The sequence below is a fragment of the Oncorhynchus tshawytscha genome, unplaced genomic scaffold (assembly GCF_018296145.1).
Source record: "Oncorhynchus tshawytscha isolate Ot180627B unplaced genomic scaffold, Otsh_v2.0 Un_contig_76_pilon_pilon, whole genome shotgun sequence".
Taxonomy (NCBI): domain Eukaryota; kingdom Metazoa; phylum Chordata; class Actinopteri; order Salmoniformes; family Salmonidae; genus Oncorhynchus; species Oncorhynchus tshawytscha.
The window spans coordinates 75,001-91,448 of record NW_024609217.1 but is presented as its reverse complement, the minus strand read 5'-3'; the positions used below and the strand labels follow the sequence as shown (position 1 = coordinate 91,448).

Below are 16,448 nucleotides of genomic sequence, written 5' to 3'. Positions count from 1 at the left end.
CAGTGCCTTAAACCGCTGCGCCACTCGGCAGCCCCAACTTGTCAGAAAAGGAGCAACAGCCTCTAACTTGTCAGAAAAGGAGCAACAGCCTCTAACTTGTTAGAAAAGGATGAACAGTCTAACTTGTTAGAAAAGGAGCAACAGCCTCTTCACTAAAATGTTGTGTTGTGTCTTGTTGTTCCAGGTGAACCAGAAGATGTAGCTGAGGACAACAGGCTGACAGAAGGCTGAAGACACTAGAGAAGGTTCTCAGGTGCTTCCTCCGGAGAGAGGGGGCGGTGGGGGGGGCTTGGTCCCTTGGAGCACCACCTCCAGAGTCTCACCATGTCCAAGAAGTGGCCCGGGGGCCGGGGGGCTGGGGGCCGAGGCAAGATGGAGAGGGCCGATACGTTGGCGGCCCTGCAGGCTGCCAATGAAGATCTGAGGGCCAAACTCACAGACATCCAGATAGAACTACAGCAGGAGAAAAGCAAGGTGGGAACAGTAAGACACGCGTTGATTCAACATGTATTCAATCAGGAAGTCTCATTGATTGTTAGAAGACCTCTTTGCCAAGGCCTGAGGCACTACAGGACAGGCAGTGGTTTTTAGATTGGTGTTTTAGACATACCCTCAAGGAAGGTGGAGAGGTATACAGACAGGTTACCAATAAGGTCTGTGACTTTCAATATTTGATGAGGAGGAACTTGGAAAGGAGTGAAAGGAGTCTCATGGTGGGATAAAATGATGAAACATCCGTGTTACCACTCAAAGCAGCCGCTGGCAGTATATTGTTTGTATTTTTATTTAACAAGGCCAGTCAGTGAAGAACAAATTCTTATTTACAATGACGGCCTACACCGGCCAAATCTGGACGACTCTGGGCCAATTGTGCTCCGCCCTATCGGACTCCCAATCACGGCCGGGTTGTGATACAGCCTGGAATGGAACCAGGGTCTGTAGTGACTCTTCTAACACTGAGATGCAGTGTCTTTAGACCGCTGTGATACAGCCTGGAATCGAACCAGGGTCTGTAGTAACTCCTCTAACACTGAGATGCAGTGTCTTTAGACTGCTGCGATACAGCCTGGAATCGAACCAGGGTCTGTACTGACTCCTCTAACACTGAGATGCTGTGTCTTTAGACCGCCGTGATACAGCCTGGAATTGAACCAGGGTCTGTAGTGACTCCTCTAACACTGAGATGCAGTGTCTTTAGACCGCTGTGATACAGCCTGGAATTGAACCAGGGTCTGTAGTGACTCCTCTAACACTGAGATGCAGTGTCTTTAGACCGCTGTGATACAGCCTGGAATCGAACCAGGGTCTGTAGTAACTCCTCTAACACTGAGATGCAGTGTCTTTAGACTGCTGCGATACAGCCTGGAATCGAACCAGGGTCTGTACTGACTCCTCTAACACTGAGATGCTGTGTCTTTAGACCGCCGTGATACAGCCTGGAATTGAACCAGGGTCTGTAGTGACTCCTCTAACACTGAGATGCAGTGTCTTTAGACCGCTGCGATACAGCCTGGAATCGAACCAGGGTCTGTAGTGACGCCTCTAACACTGAGATGCAGTGCAGTGCAGCCTGGAATCGAACCAGGGTCTGTAGTGACACCTCTAACACTGAGATGCAGTGCTGCGCCACTCGGGAGCCCAGTATTCCGACAGACGTCTCTTCCCCTGTAGATTATATTTCTCTCTGCACTGAACGATCTCCTCTGTGTTAACTCATTACAGGAGTAATGTGGCATTACTGTAGTACAGTTTGGCTAATACGTATTCCTGTCTATGGTTGAGTCACAAATGGATCCCTACTCCCTACTAAAGTACACTACTATAGGCCTTGATCCCTATGGGTCCTGTACAGGGTGCCATTTGGGAAGCAAGCCTATGTAATCTGTGCACGATAGGACTGTTTCAATGTCAGTGTGCTAGTTGACTGACAGCCTGAGGGGCTAATGGTTCGGCTGGAGGGGCATGCCTGACATGTACCCGTCATTGGCTGTGTGTTTTGATTGACAGCTCGGGGAGCTAATTGCATAGCTGAGACTGTTAATGACATGTCCATGTCATTGGCCGTGTGTGAATGCCTTGTACAGGGGAGGAGCTGGGAGTACATTAGCTAACTTTCCACCGCTGAGTGTCTGTTTAACTTGTCAGGACATGGTTTACATTATGAGCCCCATTCTGTCAGTCTGGCTTTAGGCTTACTGGAAAGTAACTGTGGGAAGAGACTAGCTTGGCTCCTCTGTTCGGTTACATTGACGAGGGGCAGCACACCAATCTCATTATGTTGTGATATGATATTATATGTTGTGTGTTTTATATGCATTGTCTTGATCACATATCTCATATCTGTCCCACCAGAGTAGTGGTCACTGGTCAGTATGGTACGATGGTAACCCCAATGTCTCTGAAACAGGTTTCTATGGATCTACAGCCAAATCAAATCAAACTTTGTCACATGCTCTGAATACAACAGGTGTAGACCTTACTGTGAAATGCTCACTTACAATCCCTTAACCAATAATGCAGTTCAAGAAAGAGTTAAGAAAATATTTACCAAATAAAAAATATATATATACAGTTGAAGTGGGAAGTTTACATACACTTAGGTTGGAGTCATTAAAAGTTGTTTTTCAACCACTCTACAAATTTCATGTTAACAAACTATAGTTTTGGCAAGACGGTTAGTACATCTACTTTGTGCTTCAATATGACACAAGTCATTTTTACAACAATTGTTTACAGACAGATTATTTCACTTATAATTCACTGTATCACAATTCCAGTGGGTCAGAAGTTTAAATACACTAAGTTGACTGTGCCTTTAAACAGCTTGGAATATTCCAGAAAATGATGTCATAGCTTTAGAAGCTTCTGATAGGCTAATTGACATCATTTGAGTCATTGGAGGTGTACCTGTGGATGTATTTCAAGGCCTACCTTCAAACTCAGTGCCTGTTTGCTTGACATCATGGGAAAATCTAAAGAAATCAGTCAAGACCTCAGATAAAAACACTGTAGACCTCCACAAGTCTGGTTCATCCTTGTGAGCAATTTCCAAACGCCTGAAGGTACCACATTCATCTGTACAAACAATAGTACGCAAGTATAAACACCATGGAACCACACAGCCACCATTACGCTCAGGAAGGAGACGCGTTCTGTCTCCTAGAGATGAATGTACTTTGGTGCGAAAAGTGCAAATCAATCCCAGAACAACAGCAAATATATTGTGAAGATGCTGGAGGAAACAGGTACAAAAGTATCTATATCCACAGTAAAACTAGTCCTATATCGACATAACCTGAAAGGCCACTCAGCAAGGAAGAAGCCACTGCTCCAAAACCGCCATAAAAAAGCCAGACTACGGTTTGCAACTGCACATGGGGACAAAGATCGTACTTTTTTGGAGAAATGTCCTCTGGTCTGATGAAACAAAAATAGAACTGTTTGGCCATAATGACCATCGTTATGTTTGGAGGAAAAAGGGGGAGGCTTGCAAGCCAAAGAACACCATCCCAACCGTGAAGCACGGGGGTGGCAGCATCATGTTGTGGGGGTGCTTTGCTGCAGGAGGGACTGGTGCACTTCACAAAATAGATCATCATGAGGATGGACAATTATGTGGGTATATTGAAGCAACATCTCAAGAAATCAGTCAGAAAGTTAAAGCTTGGTCGCAAATGGGTCTTCCAAATGGACAATGACCCCAAGCATACTTCCAAAGTTGTGGCAAAATGGCTTAAGGACAACAAAGTCAAGGTATTGGAGTTGCCATCACAAAGCCCTGACCTTAATCCTATAGACAATTTGTGGGCAGAACTGAAAAACCGTGTGCGAGCAAGGAGGCCTACAAACCTGACTCAGTTACACCAGCTCTGTCAGGAGGAATGGGCCAAAATTCACCCAATATATTGTGGGAAGCTTGTGGAAGGCTACCTGAGACGTTTGACCAAAGTTAAACAATTTAAAGGCAATGCTACCAAGGACTAATTGAGTGTATGTAAACTCCTGACCCACTGGGAATGTGATGAAAGAAATAAAAGCTGACATAAATCATTCTCTCTACTATTATTCTGACATTTCACATTCTTGAAATAAAGTGGTGATCCTAACTGACCTAAGACAGGGAATTTTTCCTCTGATTAAATTTCAGGAATTGTGAAAAACTGAGTTTAAATGTATTTGGCTAAGGTGTATGTAAACTTCCGACTTCAACTGTAAGTGAAAGTAACACAATAAAATAACAATAACAAGGCAATCTACAGGGGGAACCGGTACCTAGTCAATGTGCTGGGGTAGTCGAGGTAGTTTCTACATGTAGGTAGGGGTGAAGTCACAATCCCCAGATGAAGCACCATGAAGTTTATTTCAGACAATATGATGTCACAATAAGGATACTTATCACCCACTATGCAGGTTTATTTCAGACAATATGATGACACAATAAGGATACTTATCACCCACTATGCAGGTTTATATCAGACAATATGATGTCACAATAAGGATACTTATCACCCACTATGCAGGTTTATATCAGAAAATATGATGTCACAATACGGGATACTTATCACCCACTATGCAGGTTTATATCAGAAAATATGATGTCACAATACGGGATACTTATCACCCACTATGCAGGTTTATTTTAGACAATATGATGTCACAATAAGGATACTTATCACCCACTATGCAGGTTTATTTCAGACAATATGATGTCACAATAAGGATACTTATCACCCAGTTTATATCAGGATGTCAGGTTTATCACCCACTCAGACAAAAATATGATGTCACAATAAGACTTATCACCCACTATGCAGGTTTATTTTAGACAATATGATGTCACAATATGGGATACTTATCACCCAGTAGGCAGGTTTATAACAGACAATATGATGTCACAATAAGGATACTTATCACCCAGTAGGCAGGTTTATAACAGACAATATGATGTCACAATAAGGATACTTATCACCCACTATGCAGGTTTATATCAGACAATATGATGTCACATTAGGATACTTATCACCCACTATGCAGGTTTATTTTAGACAATATGATGTCACAATAAGGGATACTTATCGTCATGGTTTATTTTGACAATGGAGACAGTTACCACTTAGCTGTCTGTCTTACATTTAACCTGATTGTTAGGTCGCAGTTTTTATCTTTTAACAACATAATCATGTCATTTTATCTCGTTCGGATTTATCTCAAAGTTTCTTGTTACTCTCTTGGCATTTTATTCGTGGATCAATATGATACAATGTGAGGATTTGTAAGTGAAGATAAAATGATCTGGAATAATGTCTTGATTCTGCCACTGCAGATGCACGGTCTTGCAGTGTAATTGATCCGTTTCATTCTAATAGATGGAGCGACTAGCGCTGGGCTCAGCAGGTTTTAGTGCTCCACTCAGTCTCACTCCTAATGAATACACTCCAGTTTTATAGCTGCAAGGCAAGAAGGGCATTGTGCAACCTAACCTTTGACCCTTGTGAATAGTTGTATCTTGCAATGCAGAAATGGCTCATTTCCACTGATGGTGTTGCTATCTGTTTGGTACTGTACCTTGGAAACCACCGATGAACCAGGAACGGAAATGGTGAACAGAAATTGGGCTATTATTTTAATTTTTTAAAATTGTGACATACAGCTGGGAATAGTCTCCATAATGTGAAGATGTAAATTATGGATCTGAAGAGGGTATTGACCGAACTAATAGCCCAGTAAAGATGCCTGTGATTAACAAGACAAATGACTCCTAATGCTATTCTACCATTCTACAGTAGTCTAGTCAGCCTAGTGTTAATGCTATTCTACAGTAGTCTAGTCAGCCTAGTGTTAATGCTATTCTACAGTAGTCTAGTCAGCCTAGTGTTAATGCTATTCTACAGTAGTCTAGTCAGCCTAGTGTTAATGCTATTCTACAGTAGTCTAGTCAGCCTAGTGTTAATGCTATTCTACCATTCTACAGTAGTCTAGTCAGCCTAGTGTTAATGCTATTCTACCATTCTACAGTAGTCTAGTCAGCCTAGTGTTAATGCTATTCTACCTATTCTATTCTAGTAGTCTAGTCAGCCTAGTGTTAATGCTATTCTACCATTCTACAGTAGTCTAGTCAGCCTAGTGTTAATGCTATTCTACCATTCTACAGTAGTCTAGTCAGCCTGGTGTTAATGCTATTCTACCATTCTACAGTAGTCTAGTCAGCCTAGTGTTAATGCTATTCTACAGTAGTCTAGTCAGCCTAGTGTTAATGCTATTCTACCATTCTACAGTAGTCTAGTCAGCCTAGTGTTAATGCTATTCTACCATTCTACAGTAGTCTAGTCAGCCTGGTGTTAATGCTATTCTACCATTCTACAGTAGTCTAGTCAGCCTAGTGTTAATGCTATTCTACCACTATACAGCAGTCTAGTCAGCCTAGTGTGAATGCTATTCTACCATTCTACAGTAGTCTAGTCAGCCTGGTGTTAATGCTATTCTACCATTCTACAGTAGTCTAGTCAGCCTAGTGTTAATGCTATTCTACCACTATACAGTAGTCTAGTCAGCCTAGTGTGAATGCTATTCTACCATTCTATAGTAGTGTAGTCAGCCTGGTGTTAATGCTATTCTACAGTAGTCTAGTCAGCCTAGTGTTAATGCTATTCTACCATTCTACAGTAGTCTAGTCAGCCTAGTGTTAATGCTATTCTACCATTCCACAGTAGTCTAGTCAGCCTAGTGTTAATGCTATTCTCTACAGTAGTCTAGTCAGCCTAGTGTTAATGCTATTCTACCATTTAATGCTACAGTAGTCTAGTCAGCCTAGTGTTAATGCTATTCTACCATTCTACAGTAGTCTAGTCAGCCTAGTGTTAATGCTATTCTACAGTAGTCTAGTCAGCCTAGTGTTAATGCTATTCTACAGTAGTCTAGTCAGCCTAGTGTTAATGCTATTCTACAGTAGTCTAGTCAGCCTAGTGTTAATGCTATTCTACCATTCTACAGTAGTCTAGTCAGCCCAGTGTTAATGCTATTCTACCACTATACAGTAGCCTAGTCAGCTTAGTGCTCCTGAGTAAGGGGGTCAGCCCAGTGCTCCTGAGTAAGGGGTCAGCCCAGTGCTCCTGAATGAGGGGTCAGCCCAGTGCTCCTGAGTGAGGGGCCAGCCCAGTGCTCCTGAGTGAGGGGTCAGCCCAGTGCTCCTGAGTGAGTGGGTCAGCCCAGTGCTCCTGAGTAAGGGGGTCAGCCCAGTGCTCCTGAGTAAGGGGGTCAGCCCAGTGCTCCTGGGTAAGGGGGTCAGCCCAGTGCTCCTGGGTAAGGGGTCAGCCCAGTGCTCCTGGGTAAGGGGGTCAGCCCAGTGCTCATGGGTAAGGGGGTCAGCCCAGTGCTCCTGGGTAAGGGGTCAGCCCAGTGCTCCTGGGTAAGGGGTCAGCCCAGTGCTCCTGGGTAAGGGGGTCAGCCCAGTGCTCATGGGTAAGGGGGTCAGCCCAGTGCTCCTGGGTAAGGGGTCAGCCCAGTGCTCCTGAGTAAGGGTGTCAGCCCAGTGCTCCTGGGTAAGGGGGTCAGCCCAGTGCTCCCTGGTAAGGGGGTCAGCCCAGTGCTCCTGAGTAAGGGGGTCAGCCCAGTGCTCCTGGGTAAGGGGGTCAGCCCAGTGCTCCTGAGTAAGGGGGTCAGCCCAGTGCTCCTGGGTAAGGGGGTCAGCCCAGTGCTCCTGGGTAAGGGGGTCAGCCCAGTGCTCCTGGACTCTGTGTGCTCTCCTCCAGATGAACAGCTATCTACCCCCAGTAACAGTCCATGTCAAAGAGACCATTGTGACGTCTAATGTTAGACACTACTGTCTGTCTGTGTGTCTGTGGAGGCCAGGGGGGCCCTTCCCTGTTGTTTGGCTGTCTGAATGAACAATGCTCTCTGCTCTGCATGTATGACCCAACCAATGCAGCTTTAGTTATATACTGTAGAGCAGGTTGTATGATATAACAGGTTTAGTTATAGATAACAGGTTTAGTTATAGATAACAGGTTTAGTTATAGATAACAGGTTTAGTTATAGATAACAGGTTTAGTTATAGATAACAGGCTGTATGATACAACAGGTTTAGTTATAGATAACAGGTTTAGTTATAGATAACAGGTTTAGTTATAGATAACAGGTTTAGTTATAGATAACAGGTTTAGGTTGTATGATAAAACAGGTTTAGTTATAGATAACAGGTTTAGTTATAGATAACAGGTTTAGTTATAGATAACAGGTTTAGTTATAGATAACAGGTTGTATGATAAAACAGGTTTAGTTATAGATAACAGGTTTAGTTATAGATAACAGGTTTAGTTATAGATAACAGGTTTAGTTATAGATAACAGGTTGTATGATAAAACAGGTTTAGTTATAGATAACAGGTTTAGTTATAGATAACAGGTTTAGTTATAGATAACAGGTTTAGTTATAGATAACAGACTGTATGATAAAACAGGTTTAGTTATAGATAACAGGTTTAGTTATAGATAACAGGTTTAGTTATAGATAACAGGTTGTATGATAAAACATGTTTAGTTATAGATAACAGGTTTAGTTATAGATAACAGGTTGTATAATATAACAGGTTTAGTTATAGATAACAGGTTTAGTTATAGATAACAGGTTTAGTTATAGATAACAGGTTTAGTTATAGATAACAGGTTTAGTTATAGATAACAGGTTTAGTTATAGATAACAGGTTTAGTTATAGATAACAGACTGTATGATATAACAGGTTTAGTTATAGATAACAGGTTTAGTTATAGATAACAGGTTTAGTTATAGATAACAGGTTGTATAATATAACAGGTTTAGTTATAGATAACAGGTTTAGTTATAGATAACAGGTTTCGTTATAGATAACAGGTTTAGTTATAGATAACAGGTTTAGTTATAGATAACAGGTTTAGTTATAGATAACAGGTTGTATGATAAAACAGGTTTAGTTATAGATAACAGGTTTAGTTATAGATAACAGGTTTAGTTATAGATAACAGGTTTAGTTATAGATAACAGGTTTAGTTATAGATAACAGGTTTAGTTATAGATAACAGGTTTCATTATAGATAACAGGTTTAGTTATAGATAACAGGTTTAGTTATAGATAACAGGTTGTATAGATATAACAGGTTTAGTTATAGATAACAGGTTTATGATAAAAACAGGTTTAGTTATAGATAACAGGTTTAGTTATAGATAACAGGTTTAGTTATAGATAACAGGTTTAGTTATAGATAACAGGTTTAGTTATAGATAACAGGTTGTATGATATAACAGGTTTAGTTATAGATATTTAATAGATAACAGGTTTAGTTATAGATAACAGGTTTAGTTATAGATAACAGGTTGTATGATATAACAGGTTTAGTTATAGATAACAGGTTTAGTTATAGATAACAGGTTTAGTTATAGATAACAGGTTTAGTTATAGATAACAGGTTTAGTTATAGATAACAGGTTTAGTTATAGATAACAGGTTTAGTTATAGATAACAGGTTTAGTTATAGATAACAGGCTGTATGAGATAACAGGTTTAGTTATAGATAACAGGTTTAGTTATAGATAACAGGTTTAGTTATAGATAACAGGTTTAGTATAGATAACAGGTTTATTATAGATAACAGGTTTAGTTATAGATAACAGGTTTAGTTATAGATAACAGACTGTATGATATAACAGGTTTAGTTATAGATAACAGGTTTAGTTATAGATAACAGGTTTAGTTATAGATAACAGGTTTAGTTATAGATAACAGGTTTAGTTATAGATAACAGGTTTAGTTATAGATAACAGGTTTAGTTATAGATAACAGGTTTAGTTATAGATAACAGGTTTAGTTATAGATAACAGGTTTAGTTATAGATAACAGGTTTAGTTATAGATAACAGGTTTAGTTATAGATAACAGGTTGTATGATATAACAGGTTTAGTTATAGATAACAGGTTTAGTTATAGATAACAGGTTTAGTTATAGATAACAGGTTTAGTTATAGATAACAGGTTTAGTTATAGATAACAGGTTGTATAATATAACAGGTTTAGTTATAGATAACAGACTGTATGATATAACAGGTTTAGTTATAGATAACAGGTTTAGTTATAGATAACAGGTTTAGTTATAGATAACAGGTTGTATAATATAACAGGTTTAGTTATAGATAACAGGTTGTATAATATAACAGGTTTAGTTATAGATAACAGGTTGTATAATATAACAGGTTTAGTTATAGATAACAGGTTTAGTTATAGATAACAGGTTTAGTTATATATAACAGGTTTAGTTATAGATAACAGGTTTAGTTATAGATAACAGGTTTAGTTATAGATAACAGGTTGTATGATATAACAGGTTTAGTTATAGATAACAGGTTTAGTTATAGATAACAGGTTTAGTTATAGATAACAGGTTTAGTTATAGATAACAGGTTTAGTTATAGATAACAGGTTGTATGATATAACAGGTTTAGTTATAGATAACAGGTTTAGTTATAGATAACAGGTTTAGTTATAGATAACAGGTTTAGTTATAGATAACAGGTTTAGTTATAGATAACAGGTTTAGTTATAGATAACAGGTTTAGTTATAGATAACAGGTTTAGTTATAGATAACAGGCTGTATGATGACACAGTATACCAGTATATCATATATTAGTAGTATTATTATTACAATATTCTAGTATATAATATATTAGTAGTAGTATTATTACAGTATATAATATATTAGTAGTAATATTATTACAGTATATAATATATTAGTAGTATTATTATTACAATATTCCAGTATATAATATATTAGTAGTAGTATTATTACAGTATATAATATATTAGTAGTAGTATTATTACAGTATATAATATATTAGTAGTATTATTATTACAATATTCCAGTATATAATATATTAGTAATAGTATTATTACAGTATACCAGTATTATATAGATTAGTAGTATTATTATTACAGTATACCAGTATATAATATATTAGTAGTATTACAGTATACCAGTATATAATATATTAGTAGTATTACAGTATACCAGTATATAATATATTAGTAGTATTACAGTATACCAGTATATAATATATTAGTAGTATTACAGTATACCAGTATATAATATATTAGTAGTATTACAGTATACCAGTATATAATATATTAGTAGTATTACAGTATACCAGTATATAATATATTAGTAGTATTACAGTATATCGGTATATAATATATTAGTAATAGTATTATTACAGTATACCAGTATATTATATAATAGTAGTATTATTATTACAGTATACCAGTATATAATATATTAGTAGTATTACAGTATACCAGTATATAATATATTAGTAGTATTACAGTATATCGGTATATACTATATTAGTAGTAGTATTATTACAGTATATAATATATTAGTAGTAATATTATTACAGTATATAATATATTAGTAGTATTATTATTACAATATTCCAGTATATAATATATTAGTAATAGTATTATTACAGTATACCAGTATATTATATATTACTAGTATTATTATTTCAGTATACCAGTATATAATATATTAGTAGTATTACAGTATACCAGTATATAATATATTAGTAGTATTACAGTATACCAGTATATAATATATTAGTAGTATTACAGTATACCGGTATATAATATATTAATAGTATTAGTATTATAGTATACCGGTATATAATATATTAGTAGTAGTATTATTACAGCATACCAGTATATAATATATCGGTAGTATTATTATTACTATTACAGTATTTCTACCTATTATTTTGACCTCGTAGTGACAATATAATGTTTCATTCGGTAAAATCTTCTGTAATTACTGCATATACTGTAAAGTGTTTATGCTCTACAGTAGGTGTGGTCTTCTCTGTTGGGCGTAATTCATTTAACGGATGACTGGGTCACCTATAGGACACACATGGGGTGACACCATGGCCCTCCGGATAGACTTGCCACACGTACTGAACCATCCCAGCTCCTGCACTGCAACACTGCTGCATGGCCAGCCGGTAATAACTCACTGAGGCTTGATGACAGCCTGTATGTCATCTCATGTCAAATGGATGCTTCAGGCTCTCTGTTAGAGCTCCAGTTAGGTTGGGGGTTTTCAGTTTTCACTCAGCGGTATGGCCTGCTGTTCTACTGTTGATCTCAGGGAAGTCCATTTTAGGACTGACTGACTGACTGACTGACTGACTGACTGACTGACTGACAGACAGACAGACAATCATTACTTTGAAGCTGCCAAGGCTCTCAGGGAGACTTGAGGGGCAAAGCTTGGAGGCCATATGGCTGGAGCTGTTACAAACTAATATATAGGCCTGTAGACTCTACAGACAGGGACAGGAGTTATGCTGGTTTACATGGCCTGTAGACTCTACAGACAGGGACAGGAGTTATGCTGGTTTACATGGCCTGTAAGACTCTACAGACAGGGACAGGAGTTATGCTGGTTTACATGGCCTGTAGACTCTACAGACAGGGACAGGAGTTATGCTGGTTTACATGGCCTGTAGACTCTACAGACAGGGACAGGAGTTATGCTGGTTTACATGGCCTGTAAGACTCTACAGACAGGGACAGGAGTTATGCTGGTTTACATGGCCTGTAGACTCTACAGACAGGGACAGGAGTTATGCTGGTTTACATGGCCTGTAGACTCTACAGACAGGGACAGGAGTTATGCTGGTTTACATGGCCTGTAGACTCTACAGACAGGGACAGGAGTTATGCTGGTTTACATGGCCTGTAAGACTCTACAGACAGGGACAGGAGTTATGCTGGTTTACATGGCCTGTAGACTCTACAGACAGTGACAGGAGTTATGCTGGTTTACATGGTCTGTAGACTCTACAGACAGGGACAGGAGTTATGCTGGTTTACATGGCCTGTAGACTCTACAGACAGGGACAGGAGTTATGCTGGTTTACATGGCCTGTAGACTCTAAGACAGGGACAGGAGTTATGCTGGTTTACATGGCCTGTAAGACTCTAAGACAGGGACAGGAGTTATGCTGGTTTACATGGCCTGTAGACTCTACAGACAGGGACAGGAGTTATGCTGGTTTACATGGCCTGTAGACTCTACAGACAGGGACAGGAGTTATGCTGGTTTACATGGCCTGTAAGACTCTACAGACAGGGACAGGAGTTATGCTGGTTTACATGGCCTGTAGACTCTACAGACAGGGACAGGAGTTATGCTGGTTTACATGGCCTGTAGACTCTACAGACAGGGACAGGAGTTATGCTGGTTTACATGGCCTGTAGACTCTAAGACAGGGACAGGAGTTATGCTGGTTTACATGGCCTGTAGACTCTACAGACAGGGACAGGAGTTATGCTGGTTTACATGGCCTGTAAGACTCTACAGACAGGGATAGTTATAACATCTGTAGATTAGCAGAGGATAGTTATAACATCTGTAGACTAGCAGAGGATAGTTACTACATCTGTAGACTAACAGAGGATACAGCTATTACATCTGTAGACTAACAGAGGATAGTTATTACATCTGTAGACTAACAGAGGATAGTTATAACATCTGTAGACTAACATAGGATACAGTTATTACATCTGTAGACTCTACAGACAGGGATAGTTATAACATCTGTAGACAACAGAGGATAGTTATAACATCTGTAGACAACAGAGGATAGTTATAACATCTGTAGACAACAGAGGATAGTTATAACATCTGTAGACAACAGAGGATAGTTATAACATCTGTAGACAACAGAGGATAGTTATTACATCTGTAGACCAACAGAGGATAGTTATAACATCTGTAGACTAACAGAGGATACAGCTATTACATCTGTAGACCAATCCAGCCATGTAGAATGGGGCGGCAGGTAGCCTAGTGATTAAAACGTTGGACTAGTAACCGGAAAGGTTTCAAGATCGAATCCCCGAGCTGACAAGGTAAAAATCTGTCGTTCTGCCCCTGAACAAGGCAGTTCGGGTGTACAAGTTAAATAAAGGTTAAAATAAAATAATGAATGAATGTGTGAATGAATGTGTGCCAATGGTTTAATTGAGACTATCTTTAGGTCTGCCCTGGAGAAGAGAAGTCACACCCCTCCCTCCCTCCCTCCCTCCCTCCCTCCCTCCCTCCCTCCCTCCCTCCCTCCCTCCCTCCCTCCCTCCCTCCCTCCCTCCCTCCCTCCCTCCCCCCTCCCTCCCTCCCCCTCCCATTAGTCACTCCCTCCCTCCCATTAGTCACTCCCTCACTCACCCTCTCCCCCTCTCTCCCTCCCATTAGTCACTGCCTCCAATTAGTCACACCCTCCCATTAGTCACTCCCTCCCTCGCCCTCTCCCCCTCTCTCCCTCCACTTTAGTCACTCCCTCCCATTAGTCACTCCCTCCATTAGTCACACCCTCCCTCCCATTAGTCACACCCTCCCACCCATTAGTCACTCCCTCGCCCTCTCCACCCTCTCTCCCTCCCATTAGTCACTCTCTCCCTCCCATTAGTCACTCCCTCCCATTAGTCACTCCCTCGCCCTCTCCCCCTCTCTCCCTTCCATTAGTCACTCCCTCCCTTGCATTAGTCACACCCTCCCTCCCTCCTCCCATTAGTACTCTGTAATCTATTGTTTGTCTAGCCATGCATACAGTACATTGGATCCTCTGTAGTGGTCCGTTCTGGTGCAGTGCTATTTGTGGTTGGTGTGCCTGGAGCAGCACCTGTCAATCATTGTTAAAGTGGTGGGATAGACTCAATTTGACCCCAAATAAACCTATGGGTTACTAGGGGGACACGTACTAAGTAGTATGACTTAGAGCCTGTGGGAACTCCTCTGCATGTAGGCTAGATATCAAGTCAGGAGGGGTCAGGAGACACGTACTATGTAGTATGACTTAGAGCCCGTGGGAACTCCTCTGCATGTAGGCTAGATATCAAGTCAGGAGGGGTCAGGAGACACGTACTATGTAGTATGACTTAGAGCCCGTGGGAACTCCTCTGCATGTAGGCTAGATATCAAGTCAGGAGGGGTCAGGAGACACATACTATGTAGTATGACTTAGAGCCCGTGGGAACTCCTCTGCATGTAGGCTAGATATCAAGTCAGGAGGGGTCAGGGGGACACGTACTATGTAGTATGACTTAGAGCCCGTGGGAACTCCTCTGCATGTAGGCTAGATATCAAGTCAGGAGGGGTCAGGGGACACATACTATGTAGTATGACTTAGAGCCCGTGGGAACTCCTCTGCCTGTAGGCTAGATATCAAGTCAGGAGGGGTCAGGAGACACATACTATGTAGTATGACTTAGAGCCCGTGGGAACTCCTCTGCATGTAGGCTAGATATCAAGTCATGAGGGGTCAGGAGACACATACTATGTAGTATGACTTAGAGCCCGTGGGAACTCCTCTGCATGTAGGCTAGATATCAAGTCAGGAGGGGTCAGGAGACACATACTATGTAGTATGACTTAGAGCCCGTGGGAACTCCTCTGCATGTAGGCTAGATATCAAGTCAGGAGGGGTCAGGAGACACGTACTATGTAGTATGACTTAGAGCCCGTGGGAACTCCTCTGCATGTAGGCTAGATATCAAGTCAGGAGGGGTCAGGAGACACGTACTATGTAGTATGACTTAGAGCCCATGGGAACTCCTCTGCATGTAGGCTAGATATCAAGTCAGGAGGGGTCAGGAGACACATACTATGTAGTATGACTTAGAGCCCGTGGGAACTCCTCTGCATGTAGGCTAGATATCAAGTCAGGAGGGGTCAGGAGACACATACTATGTAGTATGACTTAGAGCCCGTGGGAACTCCTCTGCATGTAGGCTAGATATCAAGTCAAATCAAACTTTGTTTGTCACATGTGCTGAATACAACAGTGTAGACTTTACCGTGAAATACTGAATACAACAGTGTAGACTTTACCGTGAAACGCTGAATACAACAAGTGTAGACTTTACCGTGAAATGCTGAATACAACAAGTGTAGACTTTACCGTGAAATACTGAATACAACAGTGTAGACTTTACCGTGAAACACTGAATACAACAGTGTAGACTTTACAGTGAAATATTATATTTCACGTATTTACAAACCCTTAACCAACAGTACAGTTCAAGAAAGAGTTAAGAAAATAGACTAAAATAAAAAGTAACAATAAAATAACAATAACGAGGCTCTTTACAGGGGGTATCTGTACTGAGTCAGTGTGCAGGGGTACAGGTTAGTTGAGGTCATTTCTACATGTAGGTAGGGGTGAGGTGACTATGCATAGATAATAAACAGCAAGTAGCAGCAGTGTACAAAATCAGAAGACCTGACCCGACCTACAATCTCTACAACCTACTGTAACAATGGATCTCCCTCATCTAAAGTGACAGCACAGTATGAATCCTCGGGGCATAACATCACATCTTTCAGCATTTCAGAACTCTGTCTCGAGTCCATCTGACTGAATGTGTTCTGAGT

General features: G+C 40.3%; 1 protein-coding gene across 1 annotated transcript in view; it reads left to right on the top strand.

Moving 5' to 3' along the window:
• Nucleotides 1-360: 360 nt before the first annotated feature.
• Nucleotides 361-16,448, top strand: part of LOC112242080 (janus kinase and microtubule-interacting protein 3-like) — a 64,902-nt gene continuing 48,814 nt past the window's right edge. Inside the window, exon 1 of the mRNA XM_042314534.1 lies at nt 361-474. Within this exon, the coding sequence (XP_042170468.1) occupies nt 373-474 (102 nt within the window). The 5' untranslated portion in view covers nt 361-372. The remainder of the gene's footprint in view (nt 475-16,448) is intronic.